The sequence below is a fragment of the Jaculus jaculus genome, chromosome 1, assembly GCF_020740685.1.
Source record: "Jaculus jaculus isolate mJacJac1 chromosome 1, mJacJac1.mat.Y.cur, whole genome shotgun sequence".
Lineage (NCBI taxonomy): Eukaryota > Metazoa > Chordata > Mammalia > Rodentia > Dipodidae > Jaculus > Jaculus jaculus.
The window spans coordinates 108,940,104-108,955,388 of record NC_059102.1 but is presented as its reverse complement, the minus strand read 5'-3'; the positions used below and the strand labels follow the sequence as shown (position 1 = coordinate 108,955,388).

General features: G+C 47.7%; 1 protein-coding gene across 2 annotated transcripts in view; it reads left to right on the top strand.

Annotated features, from left to right (window-relative positions):
* The window catches only part of Gabbr2 (gamma-aminobutyric acid type B receptor subunit 2), a 439,836-nt gene extending 425,842 nt beyond the window's left edge, over positions 1 to 13,994 (top strand). For both annotated transcript variants that reach the window (XM_004656955.2, XM_045141789.1), the window contains exons 16-19: positions 1,898 to 2,080; positions 3,561 to 3,690; positions 7,061 to 7,178; positions 11,402 to 13,994. In XM_004656955.2, the coding sequence (XP_004657012.2) occupies positions 1,898 to 2,080; positions 3,561 to 3,690; positions 7,061 to 7,178; positions 11,402 to 11,567 (597 nt within the window). In that variant the 3' untranslated portion in view covers positions 11,568 to 13,994. The remainder of the gene's footprint in view (positions 1 to 1,897; positions 2,081 to 3,560; positions 3,691 to 7,060; positions 7,179 to 11,401) is intronic.
* Positions 13,995 to 15,285: the final 1,291 nt, after the last annotated feature.

Below are 15,285 nucleotides of genomic sequence, written 5' to 3'. Positions count from 1 at the left end.
GGTATTATTGAGTCAAAAGGAACAACCACTTTTATTGCCTACTTACATTTTACACTTATCCGAAGGGCTGACCTTAAGAACCCACTTGAAGAGATATTTTGCAAACATCACCCTGTGCAGCAGTGAGCAAGTGAACCAGGGCCAGTTGCCCACTTAGGACCACCCCCTACCCCACCCCCCCCCCGCTGCCTGACCTCAGTGGGTCTCAAGGGTGAAGGAAGGAGCGGATGACAGCAGGGAAGGAGCTACTGCCCCATGTCAAGGAACCTCTGCAGTAGAGAAGGAGAGGACTGGTCCCTGGGACCCATTAGGGAAACAGGTACTTCCATCCTCCTCGTTACTCATTTGTCCCCAGCGCTGACCTGAGCACCTGCGGGGTGTGGACCTTCTTCTCTAGTCCTCCACTCCATTGCAAGCTCTAGGCCAGTGAGAAGTGGAGATAAGAGGATCAAGAGTTCAAGCCCAGCCTGTGCTCTGTAAGACCCTGTATCAAAAGAAAAAAAAGAGGGAGCTGGAGAGATGGCTCAGCTGTTAAAGATGCTTATTTGTAAGACCTACTGGGCTGGGGTTTAATTCCCCAGTGCCCACGTAAAGCCAGGCGCACAAAGCGGTGCATGTGTCTGGAGTTCATTTGTAGTAGCAAGAGGCCCGGCCCTAGTGGGTCCCCTATCTCTCTCTCTCTCTATCTATCTATCTCTATCTCTATCTCTTCATAAATAAATAACAATGTATTTTTATAAAAAGAAGAAAAGGACTGAGGAGATGGCTAAGTGGATAGAAGCATTTGCTGAGCCACCATGGGAACCTGAGTGCAACCTCCAAATAAAAAGCCAAGTACGCCGTGCGTGTCTGTAAGGCCGAGGCGGAGGGGCACAGAGACAGGAAAACCGCTGCATCTCCCTGGCCAGCCAGGCTATCCAAAAGACAGCAAGCTCCGGGAACACTGAGTCTGTCTCAGGAAAACGAGGGGAAAGGGTGATAGAGGAAGATACCTCATGTCCTCCTCGGGCCTCCGCACACTTGTACATGCGTTCATCCATCTGCACACACACAGGCATACGACCATGCACACCGCCACTCACACTCACCAAAATAAACAGCAACAAAAATGCCCTTCCCTGAAGTGCCCTGGTTTGCATCTCCTGACCCTTCCCTCTTTCCCTGGAGTTCCTCCCCTCCAGGAGGGGAGTCAGACCACAGGTCCTAGTGGGCACTTGATACCTTCTGGCCTGTTGACAATGAAGTCTCTACCTGCACACTTGAGACTGGGCAGACAGAAGCCATGGTGCCTCAGCCCCCGCCCTCTCCAGTGCCTTGCCCACAGCCTGCCATGGTTCTAGAGTGCATGGCTAAGGTCAGGGTCAAGTGACTTTTTTTTTTTGTTTTTTGCCTCATGTACAAAACAGGTTCTTGGATATAGCTAAGGTATGACTAGACTCTTGATCCACAGAAACGACAAGATAGTTAATGGGTGGGGTTTTAAGCTGCTAACATGCCTTTGCCAGAGACAGATGGGGTTAACAGCCAGGCCTCAAAGTCATCAAGGGTTCTAGCAACATCTTCACATTCCTCAAACCTGATATCATCACAACTCTCCCCTTTACTTCCCAGTGGGGCCAGGCAAGGCCCTGAGTGGCCTCTGCCCCAAGATGGGGTGCAGGTGGAGCCAGGAGGATGACTCTGGCCAGAAGGGACACTGAGGCTCAGCCAAAGGGAAGCCACCTTGCCCCTTGTCACACCCAAGCCTGTGGCAGAGACTTCAGTTCTGGGCCCAGAGTTCCTGAGCTCAAAGTCTCCCTTTCCAGGAACCGCAGTTGCCTTTGGCTAGGAGGTGGGAGGGAAGTGGTGAGGTAGGAGGAGTCAGAATTCTCACTTCAGGCCATCTCTGTCCCTTCAGCTCATCACTCTGAGAACGAACCCCGACGCAGCCACTCAGAACAGGCGATTCCAGTTCACCCAGAATCAGAAGAAAGAAGACTCAAAAACATCCACCTCAGTGACCAGCGTGAACCAGGCCAGCACGTCCCGCCTGGAGGGCCTGCAGTCAGAAAACCACCGCCTGCGGATGAAGATCACAGAAGTATGCATCTGGGGTCCCTCCTCCCACCCGCCTCCAAGCTGCCCCTCCCCACAGTCAGCAGCTCACCTCTGAGCTGCATCAGGGCATCAGGGTCTCATCTGCCTTTATGGCTGGAGCAAAAAGAAGCCATTTGTCAGGTCTGACCCAAGGTTATCGTCCCACTGGTCCAGGCTCCTCAGACTTCCTCAGAAAGAGAGGAGTGTAGAGATCTGCGAGCTTCCAGAGTAGCTGCAAGCAGAGCCCCACGCCCAACCTGATGCATGGAAAGGAAGAGAGAGCTGAGACAGGCTTTCCTTGGGGGAGGCTGTGCTACCGTAGTCCTTGCCCTTGACCTCAGGTTCTGAACTGCTTCTAGAATATTCCAGAGGCCATACTGAGAGGTTTTTTTAAATTTTATTTTAGAGACAGAGAAAGAAAGAAAGAGAGAGAGAGTTGGCACGCCAGGGCCTCAGCCACTGCAATCGAACTCCAGACGCTTGTGCCACCTCGTAGGCATGTGGGACCTTGAGCTTGCCTCACCTTTGTGCATCTGGCTTATGTGGGATCTGGAGAGTTGAACATGGATCCTTGGGCTTTGCATGCAAGCACCTTAACTGCTAAGCCAGCTCTCCAACCCTGAGGTTTCTTTATGCCCAAGCCAATCCTCAAGTTCTGGATTTTCTGTATCAGGGAAGGGAAATTGATTCCTTCCCCCTCTCCATCCTCCTTAGAGTTCTGGGGTCTGACTGGAGCTGGCCATGCTCAGCTCCTCCTGGTGGTTCTCGCTGCCTTGAGCCAGCATGACAGTATGAGGTACAGCGTGAGCAGCTCTCTGACCTCCCCACTTAGGTCTGTTGGGTATTCATAATAATGATTGGGTCTGGAGAGATGGCTTAGCGGTTAAGGTGCTAGCCTACAAAACCAAAGGACGCAGGTTTGATTCCTTAGGACCCATGTAAGCCAGATGCACAAGGTGGCGCACACATCTGGAGTTCCTTTACAGTAGCTGAAGTGCCTGGTGCTCCAATTCTCTATTTGCCTCTCTCTCTCTCTCTCTCTCTCTCTCTCTCTCTCTCTCAAATAAATTTTAAAAAATTAAAAAAACATAATAACTATTCTACTAACATAATAGTGCACTGAGACATTCCCTCAGTGTCAGTGACAGGCACTGGACTCAACTTCCCATGGATTCTCTCAGGATTTAATATACCCCATGAGGTGAGAGCTGTGATCACCCCAAGTCCAAATAAGAGAGTGAGATTCAGGAGCCAGTACAGAGCCAGGAAGGACAGCCCTGGGTCTGCCTCTGGCCTGGGTCCCTGCCCAGCCTTCCTGCGTTGGTTTAGCCCACACACGTCACATGATTGCTAAGCCCTGGTTCCTCTCATCTTGGCCTTGGCTTGAGTGAAAGTGAAAGGTCCTTCTGGAGAGGCCGAGGCCCCGCCCCCTGGAGCAGGAGCTGGCCAGGGGACTCGGTCTCAGCTGGAACTTTGTCTTCCAGCTGGACAAAGACTTGGAGGAAGTGACCATGCAGCTGCAAGACACACCGGAAAAGACCACCTATATTAAACAGAACCACTACCAAGAGCTCAATGACATCCTCAACCTGGGCAACTTCACAGAGAGCACAGGTGAGAGGAGGCGGCGGACCCAGGACGACAGCGCAAACGGGGTTTCAGACGCTGCTTTGTAGAGGAAACTGAGGTTCAGAGGGAGAAAAAGGCTGGTATAGAGCACCTGGACCCCATTTCCTGATCACAGTTTAGCATCTGCTCAGTTCTCTCCCTCTCTCTCTCTCTCTCTCTCCCCCCCCCTCACTCTCATAAATAAATAAATAATTTTTTTTTAAATGGAAATCATGAAAGTATTAGGAGAAACCTAAGGTTATTTTTAAAAAACTAGTCCTGGAAAGGAAAAGGTCTTCCTTGGGTTGACACAGAAGAGAAACCAGAGAATTAATAAACACAACTTTTGAAAAGCCTGTTTTCACAACACAAAAGTAACTTTTAAAACATAAAACAATAAGTTAAGCCAAAATGATACATTTTAACTCAAGTTGCACATGGCAGTGCACATTTGTGAACCTTGTACTCAAGTGGCTGTGGAAAAAAATGAAAAAATTGAGGCCAGATCTAGGATACATTTTAAGACCCTGATTTAAAAAAAAAAAAATACAATAAAATAAAACATGGGCTGGTGAGATAGCTTAGTGAACTTCCCTGTGAAGCCTAAAGACCCAGGTTTGATTCCCCAGTACCCACATAAAGCCAGATGCACAAGGTGGCGCACGCATCTAGAGTTTGTTTGTAGTGGCTAGAGGCCCTGGTGCTCCCATTCTCTATCTGCCTCTCTCTTTCTTGCTCGCTCGCTCTCAAATAAATAAAATATTTTTTAAAAAAACTCAAGAAACCAAGTTGGCAGGAAGATCTCAAACACTGTTGGTTGAAGTAGGCATTTTTCTAACCCAGCAATTCTACTGTTGGCATTCATTCTATGTGTCACAGCCTCTTTGTGCTGCTAAAACAAAATGCCATGAACTGAATACTTTCAAAACAACAGAAATATTTTCTCATACTTCTGCAGGATGGAGTCAGAGATTAAGGTATTGGTAGCTTTGGTGTGGAAAGTTTCTTCATCTGTCTCTAAAGTGGTGCCTGGACCACTTGACCCTCTGGAGGGAGGAATGTGGTCCTCACAGGTACAAGGGACAATTGGACTCGAACACATTCTTCAGACCCTTTGAGAAGGGCTCTCACCTTTTCCATGGGGGAAGGACTCACCTTCATGACTTAATCACCTTCTAAAACCTCCGCCTCTTAATTCATCTTGGCCATTAAGTTTCAACACATGAGCATTTGATGTGATGGTACATGCCTGTGGCTGCAGATGCCCAGAAGGGTAAGCAGGAAGATTATTTGAGCTCAGGAGTTCAAGTTCAAGACCAGCCTTGGCAGCAGCAACAACAGCAAAAACCATGAGTTAAGATGTACATATTCAGACCATAGCACTATAGATCTAAAGTAGATTCTCATTATCAGTGGTATTGGTGTAGTTATGCTCTGTAAAGTCACTATAAACAGTAAATCAGCAAATGAACCATTGCTGCTATGGAAATACAGGGTGAGCTTCTCACAGGTTGGTATTTTTGTGAACCAGTCAATACCTTGCTTTGTTTTATGCATGTTTCTGTTTAAAGGTATCTTGCTAAATATATACTGAAGATTTGTTAACACTGACCTCATGGCCAACAACACTATAGTTCATGGATGATGGAAGTTATCTAGAACATGTATTTTCTCCATGAGATAAATCTTAGTCCCCTTGTACTTGAGAAACCTCACTCTTACACTTGGGGCCTAGTTTAAACAGCAAAGTGACCGAAGGAAAGAACAACAATGTGGGCAGCATTGCCAAACAGGCCTCAGGAAAGATCTAGTATGAGAGCTGAGCAAAAAGAGCATCCCGTGGACAGAGAGAGAGCATACTTCAGGCCTTGAAAGCTTTGACACTATACACACACAAGCAAAAGACCACAAAGGCATCCTGAGTATGGAATGGAGGCTTACAAATACAGTTTAGCAAGTAGATGTATTTGCAAACACAAAATCCATGAATATTGAGGATCACCAGTCCTCACGTGTTTGCATAATGACACTACATCTCCCAGTACAGTAAAAACAAGCGCAAACAATAATATTTCTTTCCCAGCCACATGAATCTGAATCTCCTGGGTGAGGGTATTTCTGTTATGTGCCCAGATGGTTCTGGATCCCAGAGAAGATGGCTGTGTATGGCCATGGTTTGTAGCCATACATACTCCTGTGAGTGACCATCCCAGACCTATGTAACTGATCCACGGTAACTGGACAAACGCCAACATGTTGATATCATCAATGATGCCCAGTTGAGTATCTTGAATGCATCTTTACATATGGCTGGATTATTTCCTTAGTATAATTGCCAGAAGAATTTGAGCAAAAGGTAAAAACAAAATGTGCCTGTAGTCCTATCAGGAGTCTGGGGCAGGAGAATTGCAAGTTTGAGACCAGCCTGGGCAACTTAGCAAGACGCTATCCAAAATAAAATAAAAATAAAGATAAAATGGTCTAGGATGTAGCTCAGTGGTAGAATGCTTGCCTAGCACGCATGAGGATCTGGGTTCAATCTCCAGTGTTTTTTTTAAAGGCTTTTTTTTTTTGGTGATTGGTAAATATTGACATTGCTTCTCAGTAACATTATGTCAGTTTCTACTGCCATCAGCAGTGTGTTATTATTTCTTTTGTTTTTTTGTGAATGCCACAAAAAATACTTTGGAGGGGCTTTCCTCTTTTTTTTTTTTTTTTGGTGTTTTTTTTTTTCAAGGTAGGGTCTCGCTCTAGCCCAGCTGATCTGAAATTCCCTATGTAGTCTTAGGGTGGCTTTGAACTCACAGTGATCCTCCTACCTCTGCTTCCCAAGTGCTGGGATTAAAGGCGTGCGCCACCACACCTGACCTCCTCTATCTCATTACACCCCTACTACCTCAGTGAAAGGGTCTTTAGTATTACAGCCCTTCACTTCTAAACTGTTACCCGAATTTCCACTTGTTCCTTTGGAGAGATTAGGCAGGCCATACACTTTCCCAGCCCATTTTTACTGCTACTGTCTTTAGGTGCTGGCTCCTCAACTCATTCCTAGATCTCAGGAGGGCTGCAACTCAGATGTGGATTCAAAGAACACAAGAGGGATTGTGGACTGTTGCAGCCCTTCTCTATGGGCAGCATCCTAAAGGTTACATGGCTGGGTTGTTTTTTTTTTTAATTAAGGTTAATAGTCTGGACGCGGTGGCACACTCCTTTAATCCCAGCATTCAGGAAGGGGATCACAGTGAGTTCAAGGCCATCCCAAGACTACGTAGTAAATTGTAGGTCAGCCTGGGCTAGAGTGAAACCCTACCTCAAAAGAGCAAATAATTAATTAATTAAAGTTAATAAGACTGTGATATTGTTGTCTTCCAATCAGATGGAGGAAAGGCCATTTTAAAAAATCACCTCGATCAAAATCCTCAGCTACAGTGGAACACCACAGAGCCCTCTCGAACATGCAAAGATCCCATAGAAGATATCAACTCCCCAGAACAGTAAGTACCACCTTCTCCTCGAACTTAGTGCCAAAGGGAATGTTACTCCCACACAGCTAAGACTGCAACACATCATTTGAACTCCAGTGACCCTGTGGTGAAGTCAAATTAACAAGTGAGAAAACTAATAGCCAGTTGCTAACCATAAAAAAAAATAATACAAGTATTTGGGGCTGAAGAGAGGGCTTAGTGGTTAAGGCATTTGCCTGCAAAGCCAAAGGACCCAGATTCAATTCCCCAGAACCCATATAAACCAGATGCACAAGGGGGCGCATGCATTTGGAGTACGTTTGCAGTGGCTGGAGGCCCTGGCACACCCATTCTTTCTCTCTCTCTCATAAATAAATCAAATATATTAAAAAAAAATAGCATTTGAACTCATGCTATCCAACATCAAATCTTATGTTCTCCACTGTAACACACTGCTGCTGTGTACAAAATGTACCCTTGAGAAACACATGTACGTAATGACTAAAGCTTAACTCTGTATCAGACAGGCACTAGAGATATAGCAATGCAGTAAACAAAGATTCCTCCATCCATTTTATCTGACAAGAAAATAGTTTAATTAAAAAAAAAAAAGTCCAGGCATGGTGGCACATTCCTTTAATCGCAGCACTCAGGAGGCAGAGGAAGGAGGATTGCTGTGAATTTGAGGCCACCCTGATATTACATGGTAAATTTCTGGCCAGCCTGGGCTACAGAGAGACCCTACCTCAAAAAAAAAAAAAAAAAAAAGAGGCTGGAGAGATGGCTTAGCTGTTAAGGCACTTGCCTGCAAAACCATAGGACTCAGTACCCATATAATGCCAGATACACTAGGTAGTGCATGCATCTGGAGTTTGTTTGCAGTGGCTAGAGGCCCTGGCATGCCTCTCTCTCTCTCTCTCTCTCTCTCATAAATAAATAAATAAATATATTTTTAAAACTTGAAAAACAACAAGATATTTGCTGGGCAGGATGGCACACACCTTCAACCCCAGCACTTGGGAGGCTTAAGTAGGAGGATTGCAGTGGTTTGAGACCAGCCTGGGCTGCAGAGGGAGTATTAGGTCATCTTTGACCAGAGTGAAACTCTGCTTCAAAATACAAGGGCTGGAGAGATGGTTCAGCAGTTAAGGCACTTGCCTGCAAAGCCTAAAAACCTAGGTTCAATTCTCCATGTACCCATGCACAGCCTGATGCGCATGTGTCTGAAGTCCATTTGCAGTGGCTAGAGGCCCTGGCATGCTTATTCTCTATCTGCCTCTTTCTATCTCTCTCTCTCAAATAAATAAAACATATTTTTAAAAATCAGCAAGGGAGGTTGGAGAGATGGTTTAGTGGTTAAGGTGCATCCCTGCACAGCCTAAAGACCCAGATTCGATTCTCTAGGTCCCACATAAGCCAGGTGCACATGGTGTCACATGCATCTAGAGTTCGTTTGCAGTGGCTAGATGCCCTGATGTACCCATTCACTCCCTCCCTTCCTCTCTCTCTCTCTTTTCCTCCTCCCCTCCCTGTCTCTAATAAATAAAAATAATCATATGAAATCAGCAAGGGGCTGGAGAGATAGCTTAGCAGTTAAGGCACTTGTTTACAAAGCCAAAGGACCGAGATTCAATCACCAGTACCCACATAAGCCAGATACACAAGGTGGCGCATGCACCTGGAGTTTGTTTTCAGTGGCTAGAGGACCTGGTACACTCTCTCCCTCTCTCTTTCTCTCTCTCATAAATAAGTAGATAAAAATAAAATATTTTTAAAAACTACAGCAACAAAGAAAAGCAAGGCATATAGTATGCCCATGGTAGGTGGTTTGGATTGAAAATGAAGCAATGAAGGACGTTAGGGTAATTGGAGACAACACCATGAGAAGGTGACATCTAATCAAAGACCTGCACATCTTAGCTATTTCCAGCAGATTGGAAGCAGGGGTTAGATATGTAAACTCTGAAATGTGGCTTCCAGGAAGTGACAAGCAGTGAGGAACCAGTAAAGGCAGGCAGGCAAGTATTCCCACTCTGTGACGTGAGAGCTTGCAGGCTGTCAACCCAGGTGGCCTGGACTGGCCAGCTTGTGGCTCAGAATAGCTGCATGTCACATGACATGGGTTAACAATTTACTCACCCATTATCTCCACCGGTGAGCAAGGTGAGTCCCTTCTGAGTCCCCTAAACAAAACACGCTGCACTGGCTGGGCTCCTCATGGATTTATTTACAGTTTGGCCAAACTGAGGAGAAAAAGATCCTGTTTCCTCTCCAGTATGCTCATGGCTGTCTTGTAGAAAACCATGAGACAAAGGCTAAAAGATACGCAGATTTGGGGCTGGAGAGATGGCTTAGCGGTTAAGCGCTTGCCTGTGAAGCCTAAGGACCCCGGTTCGAGGCTCAGTTCCCCAGGTCCCACGTTAGCCAGATGCACAAGGGGGCGCACGCGTCTGGAGTTCGTTTGCAGAGGCTGGAAGCCCTGGCGCGCCCATTCTCTCTCTCTCCCTCTATCTGTCTTTCTCTCTGTGTCTGTCTCTCTCAAATAAATAAATAAATAAAATTTAAAAAATATATAAAAAAAAAATACGCAGATTTGGCTGTGAGACAGTTTAACCATCCGGGAAAGAGGTGACCTGGCCCCAGGTTGCCTCCGTTGTCTCTGTTCTCAGCCTGGAGTGTCACAAGGGTCTCTCTTTAGAATATTTCTTCTGTCTCACACAGGCTGCAGCCTGTTTTCTCGGGATGCAATCACAACTACTAATTTCTAGCACTCTTCCCTGAGCACCTGTGAGGTGCCTCTGGGGAAACCTGTCTGGGCAAGGTCTGGGGGAGTGAGGGGTGTACTTCATCTTCACCCATGCATCTCAGAACCCATAGGCCCTAAGTAAATTCGGGGCACGGCAGGTTGGCACAGGCAGCCAAACAGTCCCGTGGACTGATTTGCCTCCACCACAAAGCCTTGTGGATGGACAGAAAAAGTTAAGTTACAGAAAGCCCTGTCTCCACAATGGGAATCCCAGTACTTCTTTGGCCTTCTGGGTTTTTGTGAAGATCTGGGTCAAATTTGATTTGCACTAGAGCGAAGGGCGACAAAAGAAGGCCAAGACTCCAGTCCCTTCCCTCAGGGAATGCGGAATTGCACAAAAACGCAGTTGAGAGCAGCGAGCCTCCCCTGGCCACATTCCCCCAGAAGCAACCTTTCTGATAGTTACAGTGACTCGCTGACCTGACAGTCATTGAGACTTTAAGAGTGTGGCAGGAGAAAGAAAGCCAAAGCACAGCTCCCTTCGCCCTTGCTGTCCCTCCGTGAGTGGCATGCAAGCCAAGCCCTTCCCAGGCTGGCTTCTTCCTCAGTAATCACGAAGAGTTTTAGGGAGCTTGGCAAGAAAACAACCGGATGTCAGCCTAGGTCATGAGGTTAGGAAGTAGAAAAATGTTCCAGATGGAAAATAGCTTTGCAAAGGCCAACAGCAGTACCTGGCAGCAGGTCAAGAAAGAAGAAAGAAAGAAAGAAAGAAAGAAAGAAAGAAAGAGAGAGAGAGAGAGAGAGAGAGAGAGAGAGAGAGAGAGAAAGAAAGAAAGAAAGGAAGGAGGGACAGAGGGAGGGAGGGAGGGAGGGAGGGAGGGAGGGAGGGAGGGAGGGAGGGAGGAAGGGAGGAAGGGAAAAAAGAAAGAAAGAAAAAGAAAGAAGGAAAGAGAGAGAACTGAGTCCCAAGAGAGCAGGGCTTGCAAGAAAAGGTAGAAGATTCGTGGGGTGAGTTTGGAGAGGTCTTGGGGTCCTGAAGGCCATGCCAGGCAAGTCCTCTTTCCCTTCTGTGGCTTCCCGATGTTACTCCCGGGCAGAGCAGTGGCAGAGGGAAGGGAGCAGCCGCAGAGAGCCCTTTCTGGGTGGGAAGTGACAGCCACATCCATTTGGAGCCCTGTAAGGTTCCAGAATGAGAGGCACTCTGCATGCAGCATGCTGTTTATGTTTGTAACACTGCCTTGACAGTTACAGTAGTCACCAGGCCCTCAACCACAGGCGGGAAGACTGTGTCTTCTTTGTTCTTGGCAGTCACCCTGGTTATTCCCAGGACAGTGGCAGGTCCCTCAACACCTGCTGGATGACTGAAGCGTTAGATGATTGGACTGAAAGATCTCGGATTTAGAGATAAACAGGCTCCCATACTCAACATCTTCAGCCAGAGAGAGCACAGGGAACTTTCTGGAGCTTAGTCAACCCACTCTCACTAACTGGCCCTCTCTCCCTACAGCATCCAGCGCCGGCTGTCCCTCCAGCTCCCCATCCTCCACCACGCCTACCTCCCATCCATCGGAGGCGTGGACGCCAGCTGTGTCAGCCCGTGTGTCAGCCCCACTGCCAGCCCCCGCCACAGACACGTGCCACCATCCTTCCGAGTCATGGTCTCGGGCCTGTAGACGTGGGAGGCCTGGGGTCAGGGCCTCCCCAGGGACAGCACCACGCTGGGCAGAGGCGTCTGCCACGGGCACACTGTGGGCGAATTGCTGAGCACCATGCTGCCTCTCGGAACTGCCTGGACGACACTCGAGTGGGACAGGACAGAGGACTTGATCCTGACCTCGAGCCTTACTTGTGAAGTTCTAAGTCTTTCACTAAGAAGGAGAATGGAAATGACTTCTTCCTTACTATCTGCAAACAAGGAGGAGCTGGGATGTTTGAAACTTGCAAAAACAAAAACACTTCCAGACAAGGAGAGAGGCCTCAAATTCCAGCCAGGTTCGACGAGTGGCCATGAGTCGCCTCGAGAGGAGGCAAGGGCTCTGGAGGAATGACCTCTGCGTTCTGCACACATGTCATCGGAGGTGGCCCCTCCAGCCCTTCTCCACTCCTGGGGAGGAGGTCAGCCGGGCCACTAGGTCCCTAGCAGCCAGCCCAGTCCACCCCAGCCTCCCTGAAACAGGGAGTTGGCAGGGAGGGTAGACAGGCATGCTTCCCCCCACCTAGGGGACCTCCACCACCAGAGAGTTGTTTGTTACTCTCTGATAAATGCCACACATTAACACGATAACACCCGTTCTGGGGACCGTGGGGATTTAGGGCACGTCACTGCAGACACACTCTGCAGCATTCACCGACAGTCTGTCACACCCACTGTGTCGGCCACGTCGTTGTGTTCATATCGAGGGCTCCCTATAATAAGGGGGACCATCTGAGCTAGTCATGGAATGTCTACTCCCAGCAAACACCATGAAGAAAGATTGTGCACTTTAACCTCTCCCATCAGGGCCCAAGGGCTGCTGGGATTTTCTTTTTCTTTCCCCACTGACTTTGTTTCTGACCAAAGTGAATCAGGGGCATTCTGTTCAAAGTCCTCCCTGTGTACTGAGGGAGAGAGCTGCTGGCCCAGGGTTTCTCCTGCCTTCCAGAAGACAGCCTTCCATCCACCCACTCCCGCACTGGTGAGCTCTCCCCTTGAGTTTCACTGAGGCGATCAGCCAGCACATTGATTCTCATCCATCTCATCATTCTTCCCTTGTAATTGAACCCTGAGGAGCACTGGCCTGGGAGTCAGGCAGACCTGGGTTTGCATCCTCAGTCCCCTTCGACTCCCTATCTGACCTTGGGCAAGTCACCAGTGTCTCTCTGAGCCTCAGTTTCCCCTCTGTAACAGATTGGGGTTGAAATAACACCCATCATGCCTACCTCACAGGGTCATTCTGAGGATGGACACTTGTTCTCATCCAGGAAAGTTTTGCACCAAACCATGAAGCATCCCGGACCCGTGAGGTATTGTGTGACCGTGACCTTCAGCCTTCCTACAAGCTGGGGGTGTCATGTGGCCCAGAGAAGTTTCCAGCACAGCCCTCTGCCTGGAACAGCCCAGCTGGAGGGAGGCTCCCAGTGACTTTTCTGACATTCCTAGACAGGTTCATTCTTTGCTAAAGAAAAGCCTAAAATGACAGTGTCCAGGATGTCCGCACAACCGAGCGGTTTGCTCACTCCCTAAAGAATCCTAATGGCAGCTTCAACAGGCAGGCAATAATCTCTTCCCAGAACCACTGCAGTCAGGAACACACTGTTGTCACCACTAGGCTGTGACAAAGGGCCCAAGGGAGTCACCATCGCCAACATTTCCAAGCACCCTAGTTCACGTAGCTTAGTTTTCCCCTCCCCGCTCAACGAGAAGTTACAGAGGTACTGTAGCTTTGGAGGGGCGGCACGTCAACACATCACAGGTCCAGTTGAAGTCCTCTGTTCAGGCACTAGAATACCGTGTTTCCACTCACTGTGTACTACCAGTATTTACTTGCTTTCTTGATTTCACCAAAACCTGATTTAATTTAAAGAATCACGTTAATTTTTCAAAGGGAAAGAGACAATTAATTGTACATAATGTATACACACACAAAAATACCTGTAGAAATATTACTCCAACATAGCAGGAAACAAACAAACAAAAGTATTGGACTGTCGGAGGTGAGCGTGTGTTTGTAACCCCTTGTGACTCCAAAACGTGCTGTCCTCTAGGTTAATCCACAAGGTACATTCTCTGTCTACTGATTCTGTAGATCCACCCATTTGGGTTTTGTTTTGTTTTTGTTTTTTAATTTCCCTACAATTAATAAGCCCCACAGAAGTGACTCTAGCTATCTAATGGTTCTGTTCTTTTATATGCAGCAAAACACACGGTCCATTTCCAAGAGGCTTCGGCCCAAAGGCATCTTCCAACGATGTTAGTGCACAAAACGCTTTCAATTAGACTGGAACTGCCAGAAACAAATGTAAATGAGGAGTTTCTCTCACCCCTACTGCATGGTATCAATTTTTAATAAATTGTTGCAAATTTGTTTTTATGAATAAAAGGAAAGAACTGTCATATTTCATGCCTACTCTTCCCAAAATAGGTGTAATCCTCCGTCACAAACTCAAGGGATAGTTCTGAGGTTGCCCACTAGGCACTGCCCTTTCTTTCAGACACTGTCCCCACCTTCTGTTAACAGTAACAGAGTACCCTGTGACCATGAGATCCCAACTTCTTTTTCTTTGAGATTCTCCTAGCAGGGGGTAAGTAAGGGTGTCCACAGGGAGTATGAGAACCAAAGAATCATCCAGAGGCTGACAGGACACTGGGTCAGGCTGAAGACCCAGGGGTTGGTGCCAATCTTCTGGCACCCAGAAGGGTCCCCTGGTCTGCGTTGTAGTCTCTGCTTTTGTCACCTGTGAGCATACACCTCCTTAGCTTGTTACATCTTGCTTGACACTGAGAACAGGGTTTCTGAGGTACTGGAAATAAATTACTGTGGTTTAAATCTGAAATGTTCCCACAATCTCAAGTTTTGGATAATTGGTCCCCAGCTGGTAGAACTATTTTGGAAGATTCTGGAGACTTTGGGAGATGGAGCTTGGTGGCAGAGACCACCTTAGGGCACGGGGGGGGGTCTTTTGGAGTATATTATCCCTGGCCACTTCCTGTTGCTCTCTCTGTTGCCTGTTCACCATTATATGAACAGCTGTGTTCCACCACACTCTCCTGCCACCACGATGTGCCACACAAGAACATGGGACCAAATGAACTCAGACTGACCCCTCTGAAACGTGGAGGCAAAATAGAGCTTCCTCCTTCAAAGTTGTTTTGTCAGGCACTTGGTCACCGTGAAACAAGTTATTAAGGTGCTTCATGCCTGTAATCACAGCACTTGGGAAGCTGAGGGCAGGATGATCGTGAGCTTGAGGCTAGCCTGGACTACAAAGTGAGCTCCAAATCAGCATGGGTTACAAAGTGAGACTTTCAAAATAAAATGCCACTTATATAAATGATTAACACATCGTCTATAAAGAAAAAAACAGGTCCCTGTCCTACCCCCACCCCTGGCAACTCCCAGAGGCTCCCTCAACCTTGTCTGACTCATGGGGAATGATGTTAGATGGGGCCTGCCTGGACAGTCCACTCCGCTGCCTGGTTCTTCTGGGTCCTGCTCATAGGAGCCCCAGACCCCCAGAAAAACATCTATAGATCCCTTGCCCTTTACCAGGACCTATTCTGGGAACTAAGGAGACACCATAAGCTGGACTGCACAGGTCTTAAGAAGTCCCCAAACTGATGGGAGGACAACGCTAGCGCATGATAAGTACTTAGCCGGGACTAGGAGTCGAGGTGTGCTTCCCCAGGGACAT